General features: G+C 42.5%; 1 protein-coding gene across 1 annotated transcript in view; it reads right to left on the bottom strand.

Moving 5' to 3' along the window:
• The window catches only part of si:ch211-136a13.1 (HHIP-like protein 1), a 143,345-nt gene that overhangs the window by 91,277 nt on the left and 25,169 nt on the right, over window positions 1-26,899 (bottom strand). The window contains exons 2-3 of the mRNA XM_028796507.2: window positions 8,088-8,737; window positions 1,614-1,757 (exon numbers count right to left, since the gene is read on the bottom strand). Coding sequence (XP_028652340.1) covers window positions 1,614-1,757; window positions 8,088-8,737 — 794 coding nt within the window. The remainder of the gene's footprint in view (window positions 1-1,613; window positions 1,758-8,087; window positions 8,738-26,899) is intronic.

The following is a 26,899-nucleotide window of genomic DNA, read 5'->3' as shown; positions in this document are numbered from 1 at the left end:
ACTGTTCATATCTGCTCCTGTTCCTAGCACACACACACAAAAAATAAAATGAATGAATAAATAAATAAAAAAGTTCAATAGCTGCAAAAACTGAAACCAAGCATTGACTGGATGATGATATTGTCTTATTTGCATATACAAATACACATTGTCCCATTTGTGAAGATATGGAAGTCATGGATAAATGATTAGTACTAAATATTATACTTTGATTCAACTGAATTTAGTAGTTATTACTAGGCTATTCAAATCAGATCACAATCCTAAATGTAATTTATATGGTTACTGTTTACAAATGCTGGTTAAAAAAATAATTGTATTATTACCATCACTGCAAGCAACCTGGCAGGCTGGGGGGTTAATTAGAAATCTACCCTGACTTAAAACACTAGCACTGTGGTTTAAAAATGTACTTTTCACTGATATGAATACATTATTTTTATAGAAATGTGAAAGGCAAAAAAGTAGTTTCAAATGCATATTTTTCTGAGAAAGTCTTACAGACAAACTCAGCAGTCAAAGCTTCTTTGGGCAATTCACAAACATCCCACATGGTAAAGAATCATTTAACTGGTATTCAAGTGCGTCTATTAGGTCCAATTTATCCATTTTTATTCATTTTTGTGTGTTCAGGACTGATATCAGTACACTGTCATGTTGGATTTGCAAAACAGGACTGTGACACTCTGAACTGCAGTAGGCTGTTGAGTCAAATGCAGCTCTTGCAGATTTTTCAAGTCATTTTTACCATCGCCACTTTTTTCTACTTTGCTCCAGGATACGTAATTAAGGTTCACATTTTACTTTTTATTCTATTATTATGTCATTATGTTAAAAATTCTGATCTTAACAAAGTGTTGCACGAGGCGACTGCTTTGTTGCCTCACCTCACATGCCAGTCCTGTTTTTTAAACAAGTGTGTATTGATTTGTTATAGTTACATATTCATTATTATTCTTACCTAATTTTAATTGGTTTTCCTTTTCTTTGGTATCGTATAAAGTGCTTTGAGCTACATCCAGTTTATATAAATGTGCCATTGAAATAAACAAATGTTGTTATTGTTGTTATGTTAACCGACATGGCCTCTATCAAACCTGCCTGTAGGTTTCTCGTTTTCTTTTACCTTATGGACACTCTTGGTCCTGTGTAGAATGGACAGCATTACAATACTCCATACTTTAGAAAACATAAAATGTTCATTAACGAAGTGTCTTATAAATGCAGGATGTAGTTGCCAGAAAATGTTCTGCCAAAGATGGTGGAATTCAGTGTCATTCACCCATCTTCAATGTTTTGATTCTTGTTTATCGTAGTCTGGGTTGCGGGATGCCAGAGCTCATCTTGTCACCAATGAATTATAGACAAGCAGCAGACTTGGGCAGAATACTAACAGGGACATTCATGAAATCAAAGCTAGAAATAAAGTGTGAGTCAGAGGGAAGTCACAGCTACATAATCATGGGTGCAAAAGAGAATTTATGTGGATGTTTTGCACTGGCTGTACATGCAGACGTCATTGCATCAGTTGATTGCTGGAAGCCGCTTGGCACCAACTTTGAACCATCACACAGCGTGCCTCACTAGTAACCAAAAAACATCAAATCATTTACTTGTTCTGAGAGTTTCCAAAAGCTCCAAAAGGATCCCCAGCTTTTCCTCCATCTCCGACAAAGATGTACAGATATCCGTCATAACCAAAGAGCAGCTGACCCCCATTGTGATTAGATGCTGGTTCCACAATCTCCAGGAGGATCCTGTAACCATAAAGAAGAAGCAATGACTACCTCCAAAAAACAACTAAAACAAGCAAGAGATTATTTAAACCAAATGAAAGTAGATTTCCACTGTTAAATGTTTATCGTCAGCTCCTTTGAGTAGAGGAACTTCACCTTGTGTTTCCTACATCTTGATAGATAGATAGATAGATAGATAGATAGATAGATAGATAGATAGATAGATAGATAGATAGATAGATAGATAGATAGATAGATAGATAGATAGATAGATAGATAGATAGATAGATAGATAGATAGATAGATAGATAGATAGATAGATAGATAGATAGATAGTTTATTAATCCCAAGGGGAAATTCACATATTCCAGCAGCAGCATACTGATACAAAAAAACAATATTAAATTAAAGAGTGATAACAATGCAGGTAAAAACAGACAATAACTTTTTATAATGTTAATGTTTACCCCCCCCGGATGGAATTAAAGAGTCGCATAGTTTGGAGGAGGAACGATCTCCTCAGTCTGTCAGTGGAGCAGGACAGTGACAGCAGTCTGTCGCTGAAGCTGCTCTTCTGTCTGGAGATGATACTGTTTAGTGGATGCAGTGGATTCTCCATAATTGATAGGAGCCTACTGAGTGCCCTTCTCTCTGCCACAGATGTTAAACTGTCCAGCTCCATGCCTACAATAGAGCCTGCCTTCCTCACCAGTTTGTCCAGGCGTGAGGCGTCTTTCTTCTTAATACTGCCTCCCCAGCACACCACCGCGTAGAAGAGGGCGCTCGCCACAACCGTCTGATAGAACATCTGCAGCATCTTATTGCAGATGTTGAAGGACGCCAGCCTTCTAAGGAAGTATAACCGGCTATGTCCTCTCTTACACAGAGCATCAGTATTGGCAGTCCAGTCTAATTTATCATCCAGCTGCACTCCCAGGTATTTATAGGTCTGCACCCTCTGCACACAGTCACCTTTGATGATCACGGGGTCCATGAGGGGTCTGGGCCTCCTAAAATCCACCACCAGCTCCTTGGTTTTGCTGGTGTTCAGGTGTAGGTGGTTTGAGTCGCACCATTTAAGAAAGTCATTGATTAGGTTCCTATACTCCTCCTCCTGCCCACTCCTGATGCAGCCCACGATAGCAGTGTCGTCAGCGAACTTTTGCACATGGCAGGACTCGAGTTGTATTGGAAGTCCGATGTATATAGGCTGAACAGGACCGGAGAAAGTACAGTCCCCTGTGGCGCTCCTGTGTTGCTGACCACAATGTCAGACCTGCAGTTCCCAAGACGCACATACTGAGGTCTGTCTTTAAGATAGTCCACGATCCATGCCACCAGGTATGAATCTACTCCCATCTCTGTCAGCTTGTCCCTAAGGAGCAGAGGTTGGATTGTGTTGAAGGCACTAGAGAAGTCTAGAAACATAATTCTTAATAATGAAATCCACTGTTGGGTTCTCGTGACTGTTCTGTTCTGTGTACTGTACTGTATTGTATTGTATTGACCCCCTTCTTTTGACACCCACTGCACGCCCAATCTACCTGGAAAGGGGTCTCTCTTTGAACTGCCTTTCCCAAGGTTTCTTCCATTTTTCCCTACTAGGTTTTTTTGGGAGTTTTTTCTTGTCTTCTTAGAGAGTCAAGGCTGGGGGGCCGTCAAGAGGCAGGGCCTGTTATAGCCCATTGCGGCACTTCCTGTGTGATTTTGGGCTATACAAAAATAAACTGTATTGTATTGTATTGTATTCAGATTAGCTGAGGGTCAGTGCTGTTTTCCTGGTCGTCACAATCCTCGTCATAAATCACAGAATCTTGAAGAACCTCTCCATACCCGGCGATTGGATAGATTTCGGAATCTACCACCCATAAATCCTACTTACACAGGATGTTCCATCAGAGTCTGGGGCTTTACAGGTACTGCAGCTGCTTGGTGTACAAAACTCAAAAAACGGCTTTTAATCAGGAAACCAGGTCTCAGGGCTTAGCATCGTTGAGTATTTTTATTTTTCTCACTTTTTGTTCTTCAATTTATAGGTTTTTGCACTCGTTTTGGTCTTTTTTGGAGTCTAAATATCTCAATAGCATTTTTTAATTAGAGACTACTTTTGTTTCTGTGAATTATTTTGTTCTGTTTTAATTACCATTTTGTTAGTTTACGATTGCCACCATTTTGTTCATCTTATTGCTAGCGCAGCACTGGTGTCGTTAGGGGCGTGTCCTCAGAGGTCGTGAACTGCTGGTAATGACGCAACAAGTAAAATGTAGCCATTTGGGGCACTTCCTCATCTGAGTTTGTGGATTCCAAAAGCTATTTTGATGATCTGTCTTATGCTAAAAATAATCCTTACTTCTAAGGATCTTTTTTTGGTTTTGAAATAAGCACATATTTTTGATTTCTGATTCATAGGTTAGTTTTGATGGCTTTGTCATAGATTTTTTGTTTTCACCTTTTTTTTGTTTTTGAATTTGCATTTACGGGCGTCACGGTGGCGCAGTGGGTAGCGCAGCTGCCTCGCAGTTAGGAGACCCAGGTTCACTTCCCAGGTCCTCCCTGTGTGGAGTTTGCATGTTCTCCCCGTGTCTGCGTGGGTTTCCTCCGGGTGCTCCGGTTTCCTCCCACAGTCCAAAGACATGCAGATTAGGTGCATTGGCGATTCTAAATTGTCCCTAGTGTGTGCTTGGTGTGTGGGTGTGTGTGTGTGTGTGCCATGCGGTGGGCTGGCACCCTGCCCGGGGTTTGTTTCCTGCCTTGCACCTTGCGATGGCTGTGATTGACTCCAGCAGACCCCCGTGACCCTGTAGTTAGGATGTAGCGGGTTGGATAATGGATGGATGGATTTGAGTTTACTCCCAGTTTCGTCTCTAAAAGTGTCCTTGCTAATATGCTAGTATAACAAGTATAAGGCCTAGATCCAAACTCCGCTCTGCTCCAAACTGGAGAAGCAGGCTTCATGGGCCTGCAAAGGATAAAATGAAGTCAAAGCTGGAAAAGGTAGAGTCAGAGTAATTAGACAAAATAGGACCCTGGAGGATTCTTGTTAAAAGTGTTAAAAGACCAGGAAATTAATCACAAAAAGCAAAACATGGCCAAGTTCTAAAAGGTTTCCAGAATCAAAAGATGATAATCAGATATCGAAGGCAAAACAAGAGCCAAAAACTAGAACACAGTCATAACACTAGGGCCTACTTGAAAAATACGCTAATCAACACTATTGTATTCTTAAGATATTTGCCCCAAATCCCCACAAGGCATAATGTACACTGTGATCACTGCCATATTTAAATTATTACTGTGACATCAGCAGCGTGATAAATTCCAAAGAGTGTTGCATAAACAACAAAAAAAGAATTTAACAAAAAACAATTTTGTTAATTCAATTGCAATCACAATATACATTTTAGAAATTAAATCCTCATATATCAAAGCCCTTAAATAGAGAAAAATACACATATAACACCAGAAAGGAACTTTGAAAAAATCTTTAGATCCAATGACAACAACTAAGTACACTTAACAGTTTTATACAAATTTTGTACAAAATGCAAAAACAAATGAGAGAAAGCAAAATTGCTTGCAAGCCAAAGGTTAACAAAGTTTAGTTCTCATTTCAAAATCAAAATCTGAAAAAACAGCAGCAAAGTCAATAAACCATCCATCCATCCATTATCCAACCTGCTATATCCTAACACAGGGTCACGGGGGTCTGCTGGAGACAAATTAAAGCCAACACAAGGCAGGAACAAATCCCGGCCAAGGCACCAGCCCACTGCAGGGCACACACACACACAGCACACACTAGGGACAATTTAGGATCGCCTGTGGAAATCTGAGGTGATACCACAACCCAGAGGGGCTGCCATCTAGTGTTCCAAGGGAGACAATGTTCTGCACAAGCTGTCTTCTCCAGTCCTTCCATGCTGTGGGTTACCCGGTCAGGCAAGGTTTTCAGTACAGCTCCGGCCAGGTTGGCAGCCCCTATGTGGTGACCCGCACACAATTAATTTCAACAGGAAACGACTATGGTTTTCTAATTTGTAACAAACAGGACCTTCAGAGACAGAACTCTGGAGTGATGAGACAGCAAGCAGTGTTAGCCTCTATGGTACTGTGTTACCTCATGTTTTTGCATCCATCCATTAAGCCATCCATCTATCCTTCTTCCTAACTGCTTATCCAGAGAAACTGGAGCCTATCCCAGTAAGCAGCGGGAGCAAGGCAGGAATAATCCCTGGACAGGTGCTAGTCCATTGCGGGGTGAACACACACACACTCACACACATATCTGGGACAATTTAATGTCACCAATCCACCTAACCTGCATGTCTTTGGACTGTGGGAGGAAACCTACGGAGACATGGGGACAACATGCAAACTCCACGCAAGGAGGACCCGGGAAGCGAACCCGGGTGTCCTAACTGTGAGGTAGCATTGCTACCCACTGTGCCACCGTGCCGCCCAATAAACCAGAGAATAAAAAAAAAAAAAATAACAAAACAAAACAGAAACAAACCATAGTGCTTATAAAATATCAAAGGTCAAAATCCAAAGAGACACAAACAAACATGAGCAAACACAAACACTTTCACAGGCTTGGATAGGCCTGGGGGGCAATCTCAAAGCTGCAGTGTCAGGAAGAGGACCCACCCCCATGGGCTCAGCATAAAGAGAGCAATTGATCAATACACAAGCAGCAGAATACAAAATAATACATAAACAAATCAGTTCTCACTGAGAATACATCCACACTACAATGATTTAATTTAACCTTTGCTCCTTAGGGACAAGCTGACAGAGATGAGAGTAGATTCATACCTGGTGGCATGGATCGTGGACTATCTTAAAGACAGACCTCAGTATATGCGTCTTGGGAACTGCACGTCTGACATTGTGGTCAGCAACACAGGAGCGCCACAGGGGACTGTACTTTCTCCGGTCCTGTTCAGCCTATATACATCGGACTTCCAATACAACTCGGAGTCCTGCCACGTACAAAAGTTCGCTGACAACACTGCTACCGTGGGCTGCATCAGGAGTGGGCAGGAGGAGGAGTATAGGGACCTAATCAAGGACTTTGTTAAATGGTGTGACTCAAACCATCTACAACTGAACACCAGAAAAACCAAAGAGCTGGTGGTGGATTTTAGGAGGCCCAGACCCCTCATGGACCCCGTGATCATCAGAGGTGGCTGTGTGCAGAGGGTGCAGACCTATAAATACCTGGGAGTGCAGCTGGATGATAAATTAGACTGGACTGCCAATACTGATGCTCTGTGTAAGAAAGGACAGAGCCAGATATACCACCTTAGAAGGCTGGCGTCCTTCAACATCTGCAATAAGATGGTGCAGATGTTCTATCAGACGGTTGTGGCGAGCGCCCTCTTCTACGCGGTGGTGTGCTGGGGAGGCAGCATAAAGAAGAAGGACGCCTCACGCCTGGACAAACTGGTGAGGAAGGCAGGCTCTATTGTTGGCATGGAGCTGGACAGTTTGACATCTGTGGCAGAGCGAAGGGCGCTGAGCAGACTCCTGTCAATTATGTAGAATCCACTGCATCCACTGAACAGGATCATCTCCAGACAGAGGAGCAGCTTCAGTGACAGACTGCTGTCACCGTCCTGCTCCACTGACAGACTGAGGAGATCATTCCTCCCCCAAACTATGCGACTCATCAATTCCACCCAGGAGGGTAAATGTTAACATTATACAAAATTATTGTCTGTCTGTATACCTGCATTGTGCATTCATCTCATTTCACATGCAGTATGAGAGGGGATGCAATGGAGATTGCCTTTCATGACTGGACTGTCGCACAGGTGTACAATTTCATTTGGCTGTCTTGTAGTGTGAGCAGTCTCACAAGCCAGTTATCTGATGTCGCCATCAAATTTCCTTAAATTAGTTGTACAGCAGCTGCAGAATGTATGCATCATACACGCACGATCTGAGCACTGAGCATTGTGGCATGGCAATTGGACCTTACGTGCTTCTGCAGTTTCAGCACGTATACGACTTGTGACTGTATTGCACAGCATGAGTAGTCAGTTGACTACAATTTCATAAAAAGGGTGACCAATCAGGGAATGAGACATTGTAATGAGCAGGATCCAATCACGGAAGAGTCACGAACCAACCAGAGCATGATGGAATATCTTGCATTCAGACATAAGAACTCCTCGCCTGACATCCAGTGAATGTTGTTGTGTGTCTGTTCAAACAAGCTGCCGTTATCGTTTGTTATCATGTGACCAGACCTGGAATTTAGGAAATACCCTTAGAGAAATACCAGGACTGTCGGCCCTGCTGACATTCGGTATACTTAAACACTATATGGGATTCTGGTGCTTTTACCTTTCTGAATTGTGGTCCAGCATGTTCATATCTGTAACGGACAGGGTGAACTCGCTAATGCGGATCCTCTCCTCCTTCTTCACGTTGATGGAGTAGTACACATACACCTTCTCTGTAGACTTGAATTTTGGATGGAAGGCCAGGCAGAGAAAGCCTCTCTCGTCTCCCACCCAGGGGGACGTGAGCACAGCTGAGGTGAGGTTCAGAAATGGCTTGTCAACGCGGGATCCATTGGGCATGTAGACCCACACGTAACCCAGTTGCTCGGCCACAAAAAAGCGGTGGGTACCATCATTGGCGTGAACCATGGCGACAGGATTCCTCAGCCCGTTGGCCACCTCTTGGAGGCAGAGCTGGAGGCAGCCCTCGGGGTCAGCCTGCACGGTTCCCAAATTGGCATTGAGCTCGGCATTGGTCAGCACGTTGGGGTAACAATACTCTGGGTCTTTCAGCTCCAGCAAGGCACAGAACTTGTCTCTGTCCCCCTCAATTTCCATCACCCTCGCATCCTCGGTCAGGAGGAGGCTAATTGTTGACCTGCAGCGGCGCCAGAAATCAGTGCAGTAGTCGCCACACAAGCCTGGCAGATTCCTCAGGGGGGTGTTGGCATCTTCTGCATCGTAGAGGTGGGCAGCATATGGCGAACATTCCTAAAAAATAAAAGGAAGAGAAAACACTGAAAGGGTGATGTAGAGCCAGCATACTCACCACCAGCTATTATTCAGCATGTACAATGGATTCAACCTTCTCACGCCTAGTAAGAACATTAAAAAACAGAACAGGCCATTCAGCCAAGAGACACCTCTGCCAACATCACCTCATAGTACCTTTGTTACCTGTATTTGAACCAACTTTGTACTCACCTACGCTATGCATACATAGTTTAAAGAAAAATCAAGATGAATAACATTATATGCAGTGTAGCATAGCGGTCACGACTTAAGGCTACAAACCCTGTTGGTTCAAATCGAACTACTGACACATTGTGACCACCAGCCTGTGGTCCAGTTAGAAAAAGAAATGTAGCAATTTATAACCATCTAATATTATAAGTCGCCTTGGATAAAAGCATCAGCCTAAAATAAACCTCTCTTATCATGTTGTTTATTGCTTCCTCATAGAATTCTAGCATGTTAGTGAAATATCCATCCATCCATCGCTTATCCAACCCGCTATATCCTAACTACAGGGTCACGGGGGTCTGCTGGAGCCAATCCCAGCCAACACAGGGCGCAAGGAAGGAAACAAACCCTGGGCAGGGCACCAGCCCACCGCAGTTAGTGACATATCACCTTCCCTATTTGATCTCATGCTTACTGTTGTCCTGACACAGCAGGAAAACAGGAGAGCTGACTTTGTGAGTAAACCGGGAAGAGAAGCAAAAGACCAAAACCATAGAGACCATAACCCAGATGAGAGACAAAATCAAAGTCAAATGACAGGCAATAAGTCATAACCAGGCAATACAAGAAAAGAAGGGACATAATATCAAAATGAAACTAAGGAATACTATCCGCATGTAGGATAAGGTGCTTAGCAAAAGGCTAAACTTATGCCGGTTGTTAATCAAGTCAAGGTCACAACCCCAGAGACCCCTCCCTTAGAAACGAGGGACGTGACAACGTTATACAAATGGCTTCTCTTCAAGAAACAGGCAACGAAGCATCAGTTTACTGCCTAAATCGTGACAACTGTTTGTTAACACTCCTGTTTTTGACATGTACTGCTGGAATGTTTTACTTAATTGTTTCCATTAATTTACCTGTGATGCACGTTAAGCTTGCTGGACAAGAGCTACTCAGGGCAGCCTGATCATGCTTTTTAGATCATATTTGCTACTTTCCATATTCATGGGAATTTCCATAGTGAGGAGGGCTGGCCCGTTTTAGACTCATTTTGCACTACAGTCCCAAAGAGTATGTCGTTTTAATGAAAGGACATTATGGGGTGGTGAGGTCACTCCATGGAGCAGCACTTAAAAATAATATCAGATCATTACACAATTCGATAACTAAATTTCTGTGCTTATGGTTTTCTGCGTGAAAAAAAACTTTGTAACGGCTGACCAAAAACTGCCCTGAATAAGTTTCCACCCTTGTCTCCATTTTCTTGTTATACTGTAGAACTTATTTTAAAGGAACAGCTGGGATCCACAGTACTTAGCCCCTACCTGAGTTTACACACTTTGTTCATGCCTTCTCTTAGGCTCCATTTGCTTGAACTAAAAACGTTCAACTCTCTCCTCATAGATCATACCGCCCTGTCCTGGAATCAGCCTGCTCACTCTTCTCTGGACTTTATCTTGCAGTTCTGTATCTTTTCGGTAGCATGAAGACCAAAGCTGCACATAGTACTTCAGATGAAGCCTCACTAGTGTGTTATGCAGCTTATGCACCTCCCTTGACTTGTACTCCACACATTATGGTAGATAACCTAACATCCTATTAGCCATCTTGATCACTTCTGTCTGCTGTAGATAATGAGGAGTCCCGTATGACCCCCAGGTCGTTCTCATAAAGTCTACTTTCAATTTTCAGACCTCCCATTGTGTATTCAAATCTAACATTTCTACTTCCTTTGTGTATTACTTTACATTTCTGCACATTAAACTCTATCCTCCATAAATCTGCACAGACCTGTATGCTGTCCATGTCCACAATGATTCAGTGATTCTGAATGACCTGCCTCTCCTCCTAGTCAAGTCAAAGTCAAAGTCAACTTTATTGTCATCTCAACCATATACAAGTATACAGAAAGTATACAGATAAAGTATACAGATAGACGAAATTGCGACGCTCAGGGTCCACAGTGTAACAACATGATGTGCAAATAATAAATTAAAAATAGAATTAAAATTTAAATTTAAAAATTAAAACACAAACAAGACAAGACATTGTGCAAAGAAGTAGCAGCAATATTGATATGTAAGATATTTAATATCCATCCATCCATTTTCCAACTCCCTGAATCCGAACACAGGGTCACAGGGGTCTGGTGGAGCCAATCCCACCCAACACAGGGCACAAGGCAGGAACCAATCCCGGGCAGGGAGCCAACCCACCGCAGGACACACACAAACACCATGCACACACTAGGGCCAATTTAGAATCGCCAGTCCACCTAACCAGCATGTCTTTGGACTGTGGAAGGAAACCGGAGCGCCCGGAGGAAACCCACGCAGACACGGGGAGAACATGCAAACTCCACACAGGGAGGACCTGGGAAGTGAACCCGGGACTCCTAACTGCGAGGCAGCAGCGCTACCACTGTGCCACCATGCCGCCCACGATATGTAATATAATAAATAAATAATAAATATAGATAATACAGAAATGATCAGTGTATGATAATATTTGTTTAAGACATGTAAACAATGACAGGTCAGAATGCTTCACAGCAGAAGGATATCAAGAGTGTCAAAATACTTAAAGGTCAGTATGAGATTTTCAGTTCTTCTCTACCTGCACACTCGTCTTGGCAGGACAGTGGCTCGCATGTATAAAAGTTCTATTTGTAGAGGTGGTTGAGGCCGTGTGGAAGGTCCCAGGGGGCAGCATGGTGTTAAGGAGTCTAACAGCTTGGGGGTAAAAACTCTCCTGCAGCCTGGCAGATCTGGCTCTGATGCTGCAATATCTTCTCTTGGATGGCAGAAGTGTGAAAAGTCCATGTGAGGTGTGTAAGAGGTCCTGCACAATGCTGCAGGCCTTGTGAACACTGCGTTTGTAAAATATGTCCTGTAGTGAAGGGATAGGCACCCCAATAATGTTCTCTGCTGTCTTCACTATCCTTTGCAGGCGCTTGCGGTCAGATATGTTGCAGTTGCCATACCAGACAGTGATGCAGCCGGTCAGAACACTCTCAATGGTGCCTCTGTAGAACATGGTGAGGATGGAAGGGGGAAGACTTGCTCGTTTCAGCCGCCTCAGGAAGTGTAGTCTTTGCTGGGCTTTCTTGATTAGTGGTGTTATGCATCCACGTAAGTTCCTCAGTTATGTGCACACCGAGGAACTTGGTACTCCTAACAATCTCCACATCTAAACCGTTGATGCTGAGTGGAATGTGGGCAGGACACGATTTTCTGAAGTCCACGATTATCTCTTTGGTTTTGTTGACATTGAGAGATAGATTGTTGTCTTCACACCATGCAGACAGCCGTTGCACCTCATCTCTGTATGTTGTTTACCATTGCCTGAAACATAGTCCAGCTACTTATTTTCCTCTTCATATTGTTTATATGGATTACAAAATAACAGCAGCCCAAGCACTGGCCCATCTGGAACAGCACTTTAACATCACCTAAGTTTCTTAAAGTTCTTCTCACCATAGCTCCTTTATTTCCAGGGTGAGTGCCAACTTTGCACCCTTATAGACACATCTGAATTTGATCACTCAGCTTTCAGAATCAGAATTCACTTCATTGCCAGGTTACACTAATTTCTGATGTAGTACCTTATCAAAAGCCTTCTGAGTATCACAATAAATACAGTATGTAATATCATATTCACCTCTCTGATTGTATGCTTTTGTTGCTTCCTGAAAGAATTCCAGCATATTAGTACAACATGACCTCCCTGTCTGAACCCATACTATTTGCCAATACTCCTTTTCCAGGCATGTCATGTCATGTCATTTTATAACCGTCTTAATCCAGAGCAGAGTCGTGTGGTGTGCTGGAGCCTATCACAGTGTTGTGATGTGAAATTTTGCATACAAGTTGATAAATATTTTGTATGTCTTTATTTGTAACTTAGACAAAGCAATGTAATATTAGTGTTACATTATTGATAATGACAGCAATGGTTTGATGGTTTAAGAACCCCTGCACCGCTTTAGGACTGAGTCTCTTTGTAATTTTACGACAGGGTTGGGAGTAATGCTTCAAACAAGTTTGGCTAATATTTATCTGCTGGAGTCTCTCAGTTAACCCCCACAGGAAAGCCAGGCTGTCTAACTGCCAAGCTTTACCATAACTCCTGGTTTAGAGGGCAGGTGTGAAGGTATTCTGTCCCCCCATTGTTCTGAAGTATGGCTGTTTGGAATTGGCTTGTATCAGAAACTTTTAAGTACCATGACGCCCTATTGGCTGTAGGGGTTGGACAGAAAATCTATAAATTTGCTTGCTTTACCTCACTCTCTCAACTGATGAAAGACCATCACACACCATAAACTGAAAAGGACAACACAATGAAGAGCACAGCTCGGCAGCCATATTGAGACAGGCATGTGGCCTGCCCTGAAGAAAGCTGACCACAAATGATGTCTTAACTAGAGACATTTTAAGTAACTACAAGTCTGTGTGCCGCCTGAAGTTACACATCACCATTCATCAGGTTGTATGGTTGCCAATATACAAATATACTTTGCATATTGTTACTATTTATGAATATTATCAATGATACATTATTTAAAGTGTAACTTAACTCCTGCTTGTCTTTTACTACACCTAATTGCCTGAGGTTATAAATGTAGAAGGGAATTTGGGGAGAAGTTATATGGTACATTATCTTATAAACAGGGGTAAGTCTGTGAGATTTGAGGCATTCTGACAAAGGGGAAAGCAGAGTAATATAGAACTCTACCAAGACAAAACACCCAGCTAGCATGGGGCACAAGGCAGGAACAAATCCTGGACAGGGTGAACCCAAGCACACAGACACACCAACCACACATTAGGGCAGCATTTCCTAATCTTAGGGTCGTGCCCCCAGGTGAGGACATCTGACATGCTAAGGTTGTTGCCAGAAATTTAAAAATAGAATCCCTGTAGTTAGGATATAGCGGGTTGGATAATGGATGGATGAATAAAAACATTAAACAATGTATTGAATAGGAAGCGAATGTCAATACTTCAAACAGTTGCGAAAGGGTTGCAAAAAAAACTCAGATTTCAAAATGGGGTCGCAGAACAAAAAAGTTTGGGAACCTCTACACTAGGGCAAATTTAGCATCACCTAACCTGTATGTCTTTAGACAGTGGAAAGAAACTGGAACACCTGTAGGAAACCAATCAGACACGGAGAGAATGTGCAACCCATGCAGGAAAGACCTGAACCCTGGCAGCAGCGCCACGACTGTGCCACCCTGTCCCAGACGTATGCTGCTCAATCTTCCATCCAACCTGCTATATCCTAACTACAGGGTCACGGGGGTCTGCTGGAGTCATTCCCAGCCAACACAGGGCGCAAGGCAGGAAACAAACCCAGGGTACACCCACACACACACACCTACACACCAAGCACACACTAGAGACAATTTAGAATCTCCAAGGCACCTAACCTGCATGTCTTGGGACTGTGGGAGGAAACCCACGCAGACACGGGGAGAACATGCAAACACCACGCAGGGAGGACCCGGGAAGCGAACCCAGGTCTCCTAACTGCGAGGCAGCAGCGCTACCCACTGCACCACTGTGCTGCCCCTGCTCAATCTTTTCTTTCATAATTGTTTCATTATTTATACCCTTGAGGCATGTTAAGCCTAATGCCTTATGGTTAAAGGGTTCAGTCTTTTTATATAATGGGGTAATATTTGCTAGCCTTCAATGTGTAGAGATTTTTAAAAAGTACAATCAAGGGTATCCTGGAGTGTAAAACCTTCAATTTTTGAAACTGCAGACTGCTGATATTAAGTTTTTATTTTTCTTCTCAAATCAATCAGGAGGAACTCAATTTACAAGACTATAGCTACAGGGATAATGAACATTGCAAGCATCCTTTCTTGTACATTCTTCCTGTACTGCACCTGTAATTTAGAACTTTAATATATCTGTATCCTTTAGTTTATAACTTAATGGTAGAGGGAACAGAAAACATTATGAATACCACAAAATCAAAAAGGTTTATAACTTATGAACAGAAACAAGTATGGACACCACAGGATGAGAAGCCATTTCATTTAGTTTATAGCCAGGGAAAGGAAAGCAGCATGCAGGTCCGTAAAACGACTGAAGACCTTGAACAGATCATGCGTTATAAAGACAGGTAGCTAATTAAATTTGTGTAAAGTCAAATGTCTAGAAGCCCCATGTAAAATTTTAACATAAGTATGGCTTGTCTGGGGATCCAGAGGAGGCGACAAAAGCAGAAAGTCATAAGAAGTGACGTCACAGACCATCTGATCCGGAACTCAGAAAGTGTAACCTTTGCATAATATGGACGCATAAATCAAGAAGCTGCTCAGGACAGGCAGCCTGATGCTCAATAAGCTTTTCTAAGACAATATCCAGATTTTTCCTTTCTGTTTTATTTTCTATTATTCTTTTCCTCTATTGGTATTGTTATATTTTAATAAATACCACGTTGCTTTTACATTGTTATACTTTATATTTTGAGTTTAAATACTTGGGATCAACAGTACAGAGTAATGGGAATTATGAAAGAGAGGTGAAAAAGAGAGTGCAGGCAGGGTGGAATGGATGGAGAAGAGTGTCAGAAGTGATTTGTGACAGTCGGGTATCAGCAAGAGTGAAAGGGAAGGTCTACAGGATGGTAGTGAGACCAGCTATGTTACATGGGTTGGAGACGGTGGCACTGACCAGAAAGTAGGAGACAGAGCTGGAGGTGGCAGAGTTAAAGATGCTAAGATTTACAGTACATTAGGTGTGACGAGGATGGACAGGATTAGAAATGAGGACATTAGAGGGTCAGCTCAAGTTGGACGGTTGGGAGACAAAGTCAGAGAGGTGAGTTTGCGTTGGTTTGGACATGTGCAGAGGAGAGATGCTGGGTATATTGGGAGAAGGATGTTAAGGATAGAGCTGCCAGGCAAGAGAAAAGATGAAGGCCTAAGAGAAGGTTTATGGATGTGGAGAGAGAGGACATGCAGGTGCTGGGTGTAACAGAACAAGATGCAGAGGACAGAAAGATATGGAAGAAGATGATCCGCTGTGGCAACCCCTAACGGGATGCAGCTGAAAGAAGAAGATATTTTGAGTGACTGAAGTAAATGTTAGGGCAACCAGTGTAGGATGTTTGCTGCCTTCTTACCCACAGGGTTATTAAGGGTGAAAGGTCGCAGCTTATATAAGAACAACCTCGTCAGATGTAAGACATTGCTTGGTTGGAAAGTGGTATATAACCAAAAAGGTGTTGAACCTTCGTTTGTCACGAGGACATGTGCAGGTTTGTTAGTCCTGGTGACTGCGAGTCCCTTGAAGAATACAAAGAGTGACAGGCATTTGTACTTAAGTGAAGGGGCTCCTATGTGGAATATTGCAGGGTAACTGGCAATTGGCCATCCCTTGAGTCATTGTCTGGCTAAGGTCTCAATGTGTGTGCATTCTAAGGTGCTGGAGGAGGCCAACCTAGTAAACGAACTTCATGAAGTCTTACAAATCCCACAATAATACAAAAGGCTTATATCTGTGCTCACTAACCGCTTTAAGCACCCTAAGATAGATGTTACATTCTCTCCACTCACATGGCTTCTGGCATCACCTATCTGCCTATGTATGGTGTAACAGGTCCACAGCTCATGTCAAAAAGGCCTCTTTTTAAATAAATAATCGCCGCACTCGCAGCTTAGAGAGGGGGCGTGATAATGTGGCAGAAGCGGTTTCTGGGGGAGTTCATGATGCGGGCGGTCCTTGCTTAAGTGCACAGGCAAGGAGTCGTCTGCATCCGTAATTGGTGCCAGGAGCTGCTAATTGCCACATCTGATTCACGTCCCCATAATAAACTGAAGCGTGAGGCGGCTAGAGAGGGAGGAGGAAAAAAAAGAAAAGGAAGAAAGAAGCAGAGGTTGCAGGAGGATGAAAAAAGAAAATGAAGAAAAAAATGGTGGTTATGAGTGAGGTAGAAGGGAGAGAAAAGCCGGTGCAGGAGACAGTGAATGTGCGAGCGCAGGCTCACATACAGCTGAGCAGTGAGCCTGGGTGTTTGGCCGGCACCAGAGGAGCAGTCGATTGTGGTCGCTCCCGCTGAGCATTTTATGAAGGGTGGGAGTGACTGGAAGAAGGATGGCTCGCCGCGTAAGGCAGCGGGAGTCGGGACTTGGGACGTGAAAGCCCCAGCGTGAGCGCCCTGGTCGCTGGGGAGTCCCAGTCACGGTTTAGTGAAACCTACCAGAGCCAGGGATCAGTGAGGTGAATGGACCAGCAGGAGAAAGCAGAGAGAAGGTCAGCTGCAGGTAGGGCGGCTCCCCTGGTGCATAGCCTGGACAGGAGAAGCAGGGGAGTCACCAGTGGAAAGGTACCGGGCTTTGTGTTAAAAGACAGCTTCCAGCCATTGTTTTAACCTCATTTTTAAAGGATTTATTTATTGTTTTTTTTAACCTCCACTTTTCAATTATTATAATGGATTATTTATTTAATGAAGACTTTTGATGCACTGCACTTATTTAGTTGGACACTGTTTTCTTTTGTTGATTTTTTAAATAAAAGCACTTTGCACTTTTTGCACCATCCCCTTGCTTCATTGTTGTGCCTCACTGCCTAGCTCATCGGTGAAATTACCGACGGTGTCGGGTTCAAGGGCTTCCAGAAGGAAGATGGGAGCATGGAGCAGAACCCGCATTGTCACACTGGGTTATTAGTTCTCATACCCTTTCAATTTAAGGAACTTTTAGGAGCTTTGTATTGCATATGGGGTAATAGATTATGGAGAAAGATGTGTAACATGACAACATAATATTATGAAACCTGCTTGATCCAATTTAGGTTCCTGGCGTGCCAGGACCCAACCTCATGGCAAGGGCCACAAGACAGGAAACCCCCCTAGACAAAGACACCACTCAACTGCAGAACCCACTCTCATTCATTCAGGTCTAATACGCCTAATTGGGGCACCATTACTAATGTGGGAGGGAAAACCAGGGTACCTTCATGAAAACACAGGAGAACACGTAAACTGCACACGGGCAACAGCTTAGAACAGGGGTGGGCAATGTCGGTCCTGGAGAGCCACAGTAGCTGCTGGTTTTCATTCCAACCCAACAGCTTAATCAGAAACCAAACCTTGCCAATCTCAGACCTTATTTAATTTTATGGCTTGTTAGTCTGCAATGTAAGGTTCTTATATCATAGATTTTTTTCTTTGCAAGGATGTCATCCAAATGATTTGAAGCCTACAATGTTTAATTTTCACTTTTTTCTATTAAGTGTTTTATTAAATCAAACAATGTATGACGAACACACACAGATGTAAATGGAAACAAGTTAGATGGAGAAATGCTGGTTGCTTTGTCATTGGCATCTTTTTGCTATTAAGGAGCCATTAAAACACTGAAAGCAACTGTTTTAGACTGAAATATGCAATTGAGGGTGGGGAACCTTAACAAGCAAGACCACTAAAATGAAATATCAAAATGTCACTTAAGGAGTAAGAGCTTCATCAGCAATAATTGACTTCTTATTAAGAAAGTGGATTGGAACAAAAACCTGCTGCCACTGCGGCCTTCCAGGACCGACATTGCCCACCCCTGACCTAGAAGATGAATCTGTGGGGCAGCACACCACATACATCCATTTGGAACAAAACCAAACCATCCACTTACTGAATAGCTCAACCCACTTTCAGGGTCACAACGAGCTGAAGTTTCCACACACTTGGAGGCTTTCACATTATTATTATTAACTCACATTGAATCACTGTGTTTTTAACTTGTTTTTTTGACATTGATCAACAGAAAAAGACTCTTTAATGTCAATGGGAAACTGATCTTAGAAAAGTGATCTAAAGTAATCTATACTAATAAAAGGCAAAGCCTTCACTGACTGACTGACTGACTGACTCACTCATCACTAATTCTCCAACTTCCCGTGTAGGTAGAAGGCTGAAATTTGGCAGGCTCATTCCTTACAGTTTACTTACAAAAGTTAGGCAGGTTTCATTTCGAAATTCTACGCGTAATGGTCATAACTGGAACCTGTTTTTTGTCCATATACTCAAATGGAGGAGGCGGAGTCACGTATCGTGTCATCACGCCTCCTACGTAATCACGTGAACTGAAAACAAGGAAGAGATTTACAGCACGAGTCAAACGCGGGAACGAAGGTAAATGACGTTAATTGTTGAGTGTATTTTAATACTGTGTAAGCATACATATTAACACATGTGCAATTAAACGTGTGCATTTACGGGGTGATTTCTCAGGCTTAAAAGCTCGCCTTTTATTAAAAAGGTAAATGCAAACTGTTTTCATTCTGAAGGGCACAAACCACGTTAGATTTCATGCTCAACAGTAAGCTCAGCACACAGCTTGGTCATATTACAATCGGAGGGGCGAACTGACAACGTGGTATACAAAGAGATCCTTAACAAATAATTATTGATTCATTTTCCCTCAGTTTAAAAAGGTTTACCTTTCTTCTTAATAAAAATTTTAAAGCAGTACTTCGCCGCTGTGAAGCGCGGGTATTTTGATATATATCAAAATATATCGCATCATCACGCCTCCCACGTAAGCACGTGAACTGACCCGCTGCCGTTTGCAATGCCATATTCACGAGATACAAGTTTAATGAGAAGACACAAGGTATAAACGACAGTTTGGATCACTGTGTAACAGAGTTAAAATTGCTGTAGCGAGAAACTTTTAACTGCCGGGTCTTAGCTAACATTAAATAAACCCGTGGACATCGCAACATAACACAAGAGAGCGGCTCACGTGAAGTGACTGAACGCAGCAGGAGTGATCACTTCGATGAATCAAACCTGTTCAAAAAACACATTACACAATTGATAAGGTACGAAAACAATATAAAACCGATTGTGGATTGCGTACAGCCACTGAAACTTTGTGATGGCACAAGACTTCAGGTCACGTCTCTGCAAAAGAACCTCATTGAGGCAACTATTTTTACTGGCGGTGGCTCAGGGGAGAGAGGTTTTATTCCTTGCATCCCCGTTATACCCTCTGATCTCCCATTTCAATTCAAACGCCTACAATTTCCACTAAGGCTCTGCTTCGCAATGACAATTAATAAGTCTCAGGGACAGACCCTACAAAACGTTGGCATTGATTTCAGGCAGGACTGCTTTTCACATGGCCAACTGTACGTTGCATGCTCAAGAGTACGTTCAGCACACAGCTTGGTCATATTACAACCGGAGGGGCGAACTGACAATGTGGTATACAGAGAGATCCTTAACAAACAATTATTGATTCATTTTCCCTCAGTTTAAAAAGGTTTACTTTTGTTCTTAATAAAAATTTTAAAGCAGTACTTAACCGCTGTGAAGCGCTGGTATTTTGATATATATATATGTATATATATATATATATATATATATATATGTCAATGTATGTATGTATATATGTATGTCTAGATATATGTAGATATGTAAATATATATATATGTATATATATGTAGATATGTAAATATATATATATATATATATATATATGTGTGTGTATGTATGTATGTATGTATGTGTGTATATATATATGTATGTGTATGTATGTATGTGTATATGTATATGTGTGTGTGTATGTATGTGTGTATATGTATGTGTATATATATGTTGATATGTGTATATATATATGTATATATACAGTATGTGGATGTGTATATGTATATGTATATATATATATATATATATATATATATATATGTATATATGTGTATATGTAGATATGTATATATGTATATGTATATATATGTTTATGTGTGTGTGTGTGTGTATATTATATATATATATATATATATATATATATATATATATATATATATATATATATATATATATATATATATATATGACAGCAACACTCATAACAATGACAACACAATTACATATATATATATATATATATATATATGTAGATATGTATATATATATGTGTCAATCTATGTATGTATGTATGTATGTCTAGATATATATTTATACTAATTAATAAAAGGCAAAGCCCTCACTGACTCACTGACTGACTGACTGACTGACTGACTCATCACTAATTGTCCAACTTCCCGTGTAGGTGGAAGGCTGAAATTTGGCAGGCTGATTCCTTAAAGCTTACTTACAAAAGTTAGGCAGGTTTCATTTCGAAATTCAATGCGTAATGGTCATAACTGGAACCTCTTTTTTGACAATATACTGTAATGGACGGCAGCTCGATGGCCGTGGGAGGCGGAGTTGAGTGTCACGTCATCACGCCTCCCACGTAATCACGTGAAAAGACTGTGAATGTAGTAGGGAGAAATGAAGGAAGAGCCGCAAACAGCGAAGAACAAAAAATTCATTAAACAATTGAGAAGGGAGCGAAACAATAAGAAGCGAGCGAGTGAAGCATACAAGCATCTTCATAAGGGAAACAAAGCACGGTGTAAAACGTAACTTTAAATTAAGTTTATAGAAATGCTCCCGCTGCGGATTGCAATAACATATTCGCGAGATAAAAGTTTAATGAGAAGACACGAGGTATAAACGAACCACACGCCGTAGCGCAACGTTAGGGGCTTCACCTCTGGCGCTGACGTCCGAGATTCGATTCCCGAGAGGGGATGCAATGAGTGTGTACAATGAAGAGCACAGAATTAGGGCGAAACACGTGTCGCGTACTCTTTGCATAATTTGAAAGTAAACAATTTCAACCATTCTATGATCTGCTTCTGGCAACTGAAAGACGGCACATGGCGGATGTTAGCCAACTTGCTGACCGCAACGTTAGTGGCTTCAACTCTGGCACTGACGATATAGATTCCATTCCCGAGAGGGGATGCAGTGAGTGTGTACGCCTGATGAGCCCAGAATTAGGGAGAAACACGTGTCGCATACTCTTTGCATTATTTGAAAGTAAACTATTAAAACCATTCTATGATCTGCTTCTGGGAACAGAAAGAGGGCACGTGGCAGACGTAAGACGACTTCCTGACCAACCACAAGCGTAACCTGGCAGGTAACCACCCATACAATCAGATTGTGATTCAGAAAACGAATGCCATGAATGTAATTACCACGATCTACATACTGTCAAATAAACGAAACACACGCCGTAGCGCGACAACTGTGAAAAGCGAGGTTCACAAAAAAACAGATCCTTAACAAATTGTTATTGGTATATTTTCGATCCATTTAAAAAGGTTTTCTTTTCTTCTTAATAAAAAATTAAAAAGCAGTACTTCGCCGCAACGAAGCACGAGAATTTGGCTATATATATCTGCTTCTCGCAATTAAAAGAGGGCACGTGGCGGATGTTAGACGACTTGATGACCAAACATAAGCATTACCTGCCAGGTAACCACCCATACAATCAGATTGTGATTCAGACTAGGAATGCAATGAATGTAATTACCCCGATCTACATACAAGGCGAAAGTCTTGCAACATTCAAAGATGATGGTTTGGGATAAGTACACCATGGAACATAAAAGAGCTTATGAAGCCTTGAACCGAAAAAAGCAAGATCTCAGAGATCGTAAAAAAAAAAATAGGAGGTAATGTCGTTTTACTCGCTGTAGATTTTAGTCAAACATTACCAGTTATTCCACGAGGGAGACCAGCAGATGAACTCAACGCGTGTTTAAAATCCATGCTTCTCCCACGGTTGGTTATATGTCGCGTGTTCTTGGGTACGTGCCCCCTTAAATGTGGCACCCTTAAATCCTCACTGGTGCAGCCAATTGGCTTTAGAAGTCCCAGAATTAGATCATTAGAAGTCACCTTGAATTATAAATTTCCCCTTGGGATTAATAAAGTATCTATCTATCTATCTATCTATCTATCTATCTATCTATCTATCTATCTATCTATCTATCTATCTATCTATCTATCTATCTATCTATCTATCTATCTATCTATCTATCTATCTATCTATCTATCTATCTATCTATCTATCTATCTATCTATCTATCTATCTATCTATCTATCTATCTACCTACCTACCTACCTACCTACCTACCTACCTACCTACCTACCTACCTACCTACCTACCTGTCTGGGGTTTCATTTGATTGTAGTTAAAATGACGCTAAAAGTGGAAGGGACAACTTGTGAGTGTGACGATGCGGGTTCTGCTCTATGCTCCCATCTTGTGTTCAGGAGCCCTGAACCCGACACCGTCAGTAATGTCACCGAGATGAGCTCAAATGAAGCCAGTGGATATTTCCAAAAAGTGCCTAAGTGCTTTTATTGAAACCAACAAAACAGTGTCCAAAGTGCAGTGCATCAGTTTCAATAAATATTCCATACAAACAAGTGTCCAGTGGGGATAAAAAAAACATAAATAAATCCTTTAAAATCCAAGGTTAAAAATGCAGAAGTTAAAATGTAGTCTCTCTCATTACTCTCCGGCCCACCTCCGTCTCTCATTCTCCCAGCTCACCCATTGTCTCCTGAAGCCGGCGGAGACCCAACAGCCACGAGCTCCTTTCGGCCAACCTCTGTCTTGGCTTCTATTAAGGACATTACTGCCAGACCGTCCGAGGTCGGCTCTCTTCCCTTCATCCTTCGCGCTCACACAGTCGCTCCTCAGATCCCTCGGGAGGACACATGCCTTGCTCACCCCACTCCAATAGAACATTCAGTGGGGCGAAGTAGCCCCTAGAGCGCCACAACCTAACGCTCCTTCGCGGGGCCCCAGCTCGTGCTGTCTCCTCCTTACAGGCAGCCAGATCCTCCTGCTAAGACCGCTCTTCACGTCTTCTAACCTCTTTCATTTTCTTTAACCTCTTTTTTCCTTTTCTTCTCCTCGATTGATCTATCCATCTCTTCATCTCCCGATCGATCTAGCCATCCATTCATCCCTATTCCTCTCTCTATCTATCTCTTTCGATCGATCGATCTCCCTATTCATCTTCCCCCCCCCTTCCTGCTGCCGATCTGTATATATAGCAACCGTCTCACTGCGCCTAAATGGCCGTAGCACCTGTTATGGACGGCAGATGTTTCAGCCTGGCCTGGATGTCCCTCATCAGAGGAAAGGAAGAAAAGCAGCATGTTCAGGACACTACATCCCCCGGGATGCTAGATGGCAGCTCCCCTGGACGGAAATGGTTCCTCGGATTCCTGCAGGGCAGCATGGGACATGGAGTCCGTCTCTTCAGCCCTGTTGGGTGCTGTGGGTGCCGCCAGGGGGAGCTCACCAAGAACCTGGGAACTATTACGGTTACGTCAACCCGGAAGTACTTTGGGGTCACGTGGACGGAAGCCCGCAGTACTTCTGGGATACTTGAAGAAGGCAATTGACCCAGAGAAGGAATACTTCCGGGTCATGGACTTTAATAGGACTCTGGGAAACCCCAGCAGATTGAGCCGGAGTTGGGAGGGTGTGTAACGGAGCTGCTGGGAGTTGGAGCACTGTGATTACTGATTATTATTGATTTGTATTATTGATTGGAGAATTGTGTGGTGCTTTGTGCACTTAAAAGAAGAAAATATTAAAATAATCTTCTTGTGCTTTTAAACGTGTGTCTGGACGTCTGTATGGTGGGTTCAACGGGGCGCTATAGAGCGCAATATTCCACACACCTTAATCGCACGCTGCAGGAAGCCAATGAAGCAATTGAAAACGATCGCACCCACACATGCAGGTGTGACTCGCTCCAACTACCCCATTAACTCCCCACAGTCATGCAATCGCGCCCACGGAGAATGACACACCTGTACAGATTTAAAACCTGTCCTTTTTTTTTTAAAGCCGCGGACCCGCTATACCACAATGAGGAGTCTGTATGGTGGTCTAAACTGCACATTGAAGACAAAAGGACACTCCAAAGAATTCAGTGAAAAACACAAGTCAGGGGATGGAGACAAGAAAATATCCAAGTCACTGAATGTCCAAGTAAATCAATCATGAAGAAATGGAAAGAGTGTCAGAGCGGACCATTCACAAAAACAGAGTGATCACATAAGAAGGAGACAAGTGAGGGAGGCCTCAAGTGACCAATGACAACTCCAAAGGAGGCACAAGCTACAGTTGTGAGATTGGAGCAGCAACAACTGTTGCCCGTGTGCGTCACCATTTACAGCTGTATGGGAGAGTGGCAAAGAGAAGAAACCCACCTGATATTTCAGTTAGAGTTTGCTAGAAAGCACAAAGGAGACTCTGAAGTCAGCTGAAAGAAGGTTTGGGAGAGACAAAAACTGAACTCTTTGGCCATCAGAATAAGTGACAAGTTTTGTAATACAAAAACTGCACATTATTAAAAACACACAATCCCCACCGTGAAGCATGAAGGTGACAGCATTAGGCTGTGAGGATGCTTCTCTGCAGCAGGCCCTGGAAAGCGTTTGAGGGTAAAATGAAAACAGCAAAACGCACAGAAGTAATGGAGGAAAACCTGATATGGTCTGCAAGACACCTGCGTCTAGGGAGACAACAACCCCAAGCATAAAGCCAATGCTACACAGGAATGTCTTCAGAACAACAACAGTGTCAAAGTCAGAGTTCAGATCTCATTCTATTGGAGAATTTGTGGCTGGACTTAAAGGCTGCTCACTCACAATCAACATGACACCTTGACAGAGCTGGAGAAGAGAAGAAAGAAGAAGAATGAGGACAAATAGTCGTGTGCAGATGTGCCAAGCTGACGCAGATCTGTGCACATTGACTCAAGGCTGTCATGGTGGCCAAACGTGAATCTCTAAGTTCTGACTGAATACTTCTGCAATATATTATTGTGTGTTTTACATTTGTGATTTATTTAGACCAATTTGTAGAGATCCTTCTTCACTTTGACATTAAAGTTTCCTCTCTTGCTGATCAAAAAAAGCCAGATTCAATCCACCAGCACTTAATGTTGTATAACAAAAAAATGTGAGAACTTCCATCCATTATCCAACCCGCTACATCCTCACTACAGAGTCACTGGGGTCTGCTGAAGCCAATCCCAGCCAACATAGGGTGCAAGGTAGGAAACAAACCCCGGGCAGGGCACCAGCCCACCACAGGGCACACACCAAGCACAATTTAGGATCGCCAAAGCATCTAACCTGCATGTCTTTGGACTGTGGGAGGAAACCCACGCAGACACGTGGAGAACATGCAAACTCCACGCAGGGAGGACTCCTGGGAAAAGAACCCAGGTCTCCTAACTGCGAGGCAGCAGCGCTACCACTGCGCCACCCGAAAACTTCCAATGGGTGAATATTTTTTGGGGATACTGCATGAAAGCTGCAGTATACAACAATAAGCAGTCAAATACTGCAGACGTCTTTAACCAGCTAATATACAGATGAGGTTTGGTTTTTCCATCTTCAGAACTATCGAGAGGTTCAGTTGGAAACTTCTCGATTATGAGATGGCATTCCTTGCCAAGGTGTGCCTTTGGCACAGTGAGGGCGGTGAGCCACCAGTGCCATAATTAAGATGTTGGTTTTACTGCATTTCTAATTATGAACTTTTGTGTTTATTTGCAGCCATTTCAGAACTTTATTTAGACAGCCTTAAATCAGTTTTCACTTTACGTGCTCTCATAAACACAGAGTTCTCTGAACTGAAGGGTACATGCCAGGCATAATGTGTGGGGTCTGCCTTACGTTAGGCAGTGTGCCCCCTACTGGCTAAGGCACTGTTTTATAAATAAGAAGGCGGTTCATCTGCTCTGAACCTCCGACTCTAAATGACCTTCTTCCAAAGCCTGCACTCCAGACAGGTCCACCATAAAACAGCTTAAATTTGTTAGAGCTTGGGCTCAACATGGAAATAAAAGTGTGGCACAGGGACACTGATCCAGTCCAGGTTGACTCCATCCATGCTGGTAATTTACATAAGAGGGTTTTGTTACTATAGTTAGCTCACCGGACTCATCCTCAGATTCTGAATTGAATGAAAATCTGATTGGGAGGCCCCTGCATTAAGTAAAAAGTCACCATCACAGTTGCTGAGGTCCCATAATATACTGTAAAACTTTGAATGTTTTCAATTGTGAAAAT

Source organism: Erpetoichthys calabaricus, chromosome 1 (genome assembly GCF_900747795.2).
Source record: "Erpetoichthys calabaricus chromosome 1, fErpCal1.3, whole genome shotgun sequence".
NCBI classification, from domain to species: domain Eukaryota; kingdom Metazoa; phylum Chordata; class Cladistia; order Polypteriformes; family Polypteridae; genus Erpetoichthys; species Erpetoichthys calabaricus.
Note: the sequence above shows the minus strand (reverse complement) of the source record. Positions and strands in the feature narration are given on the sequence as shown.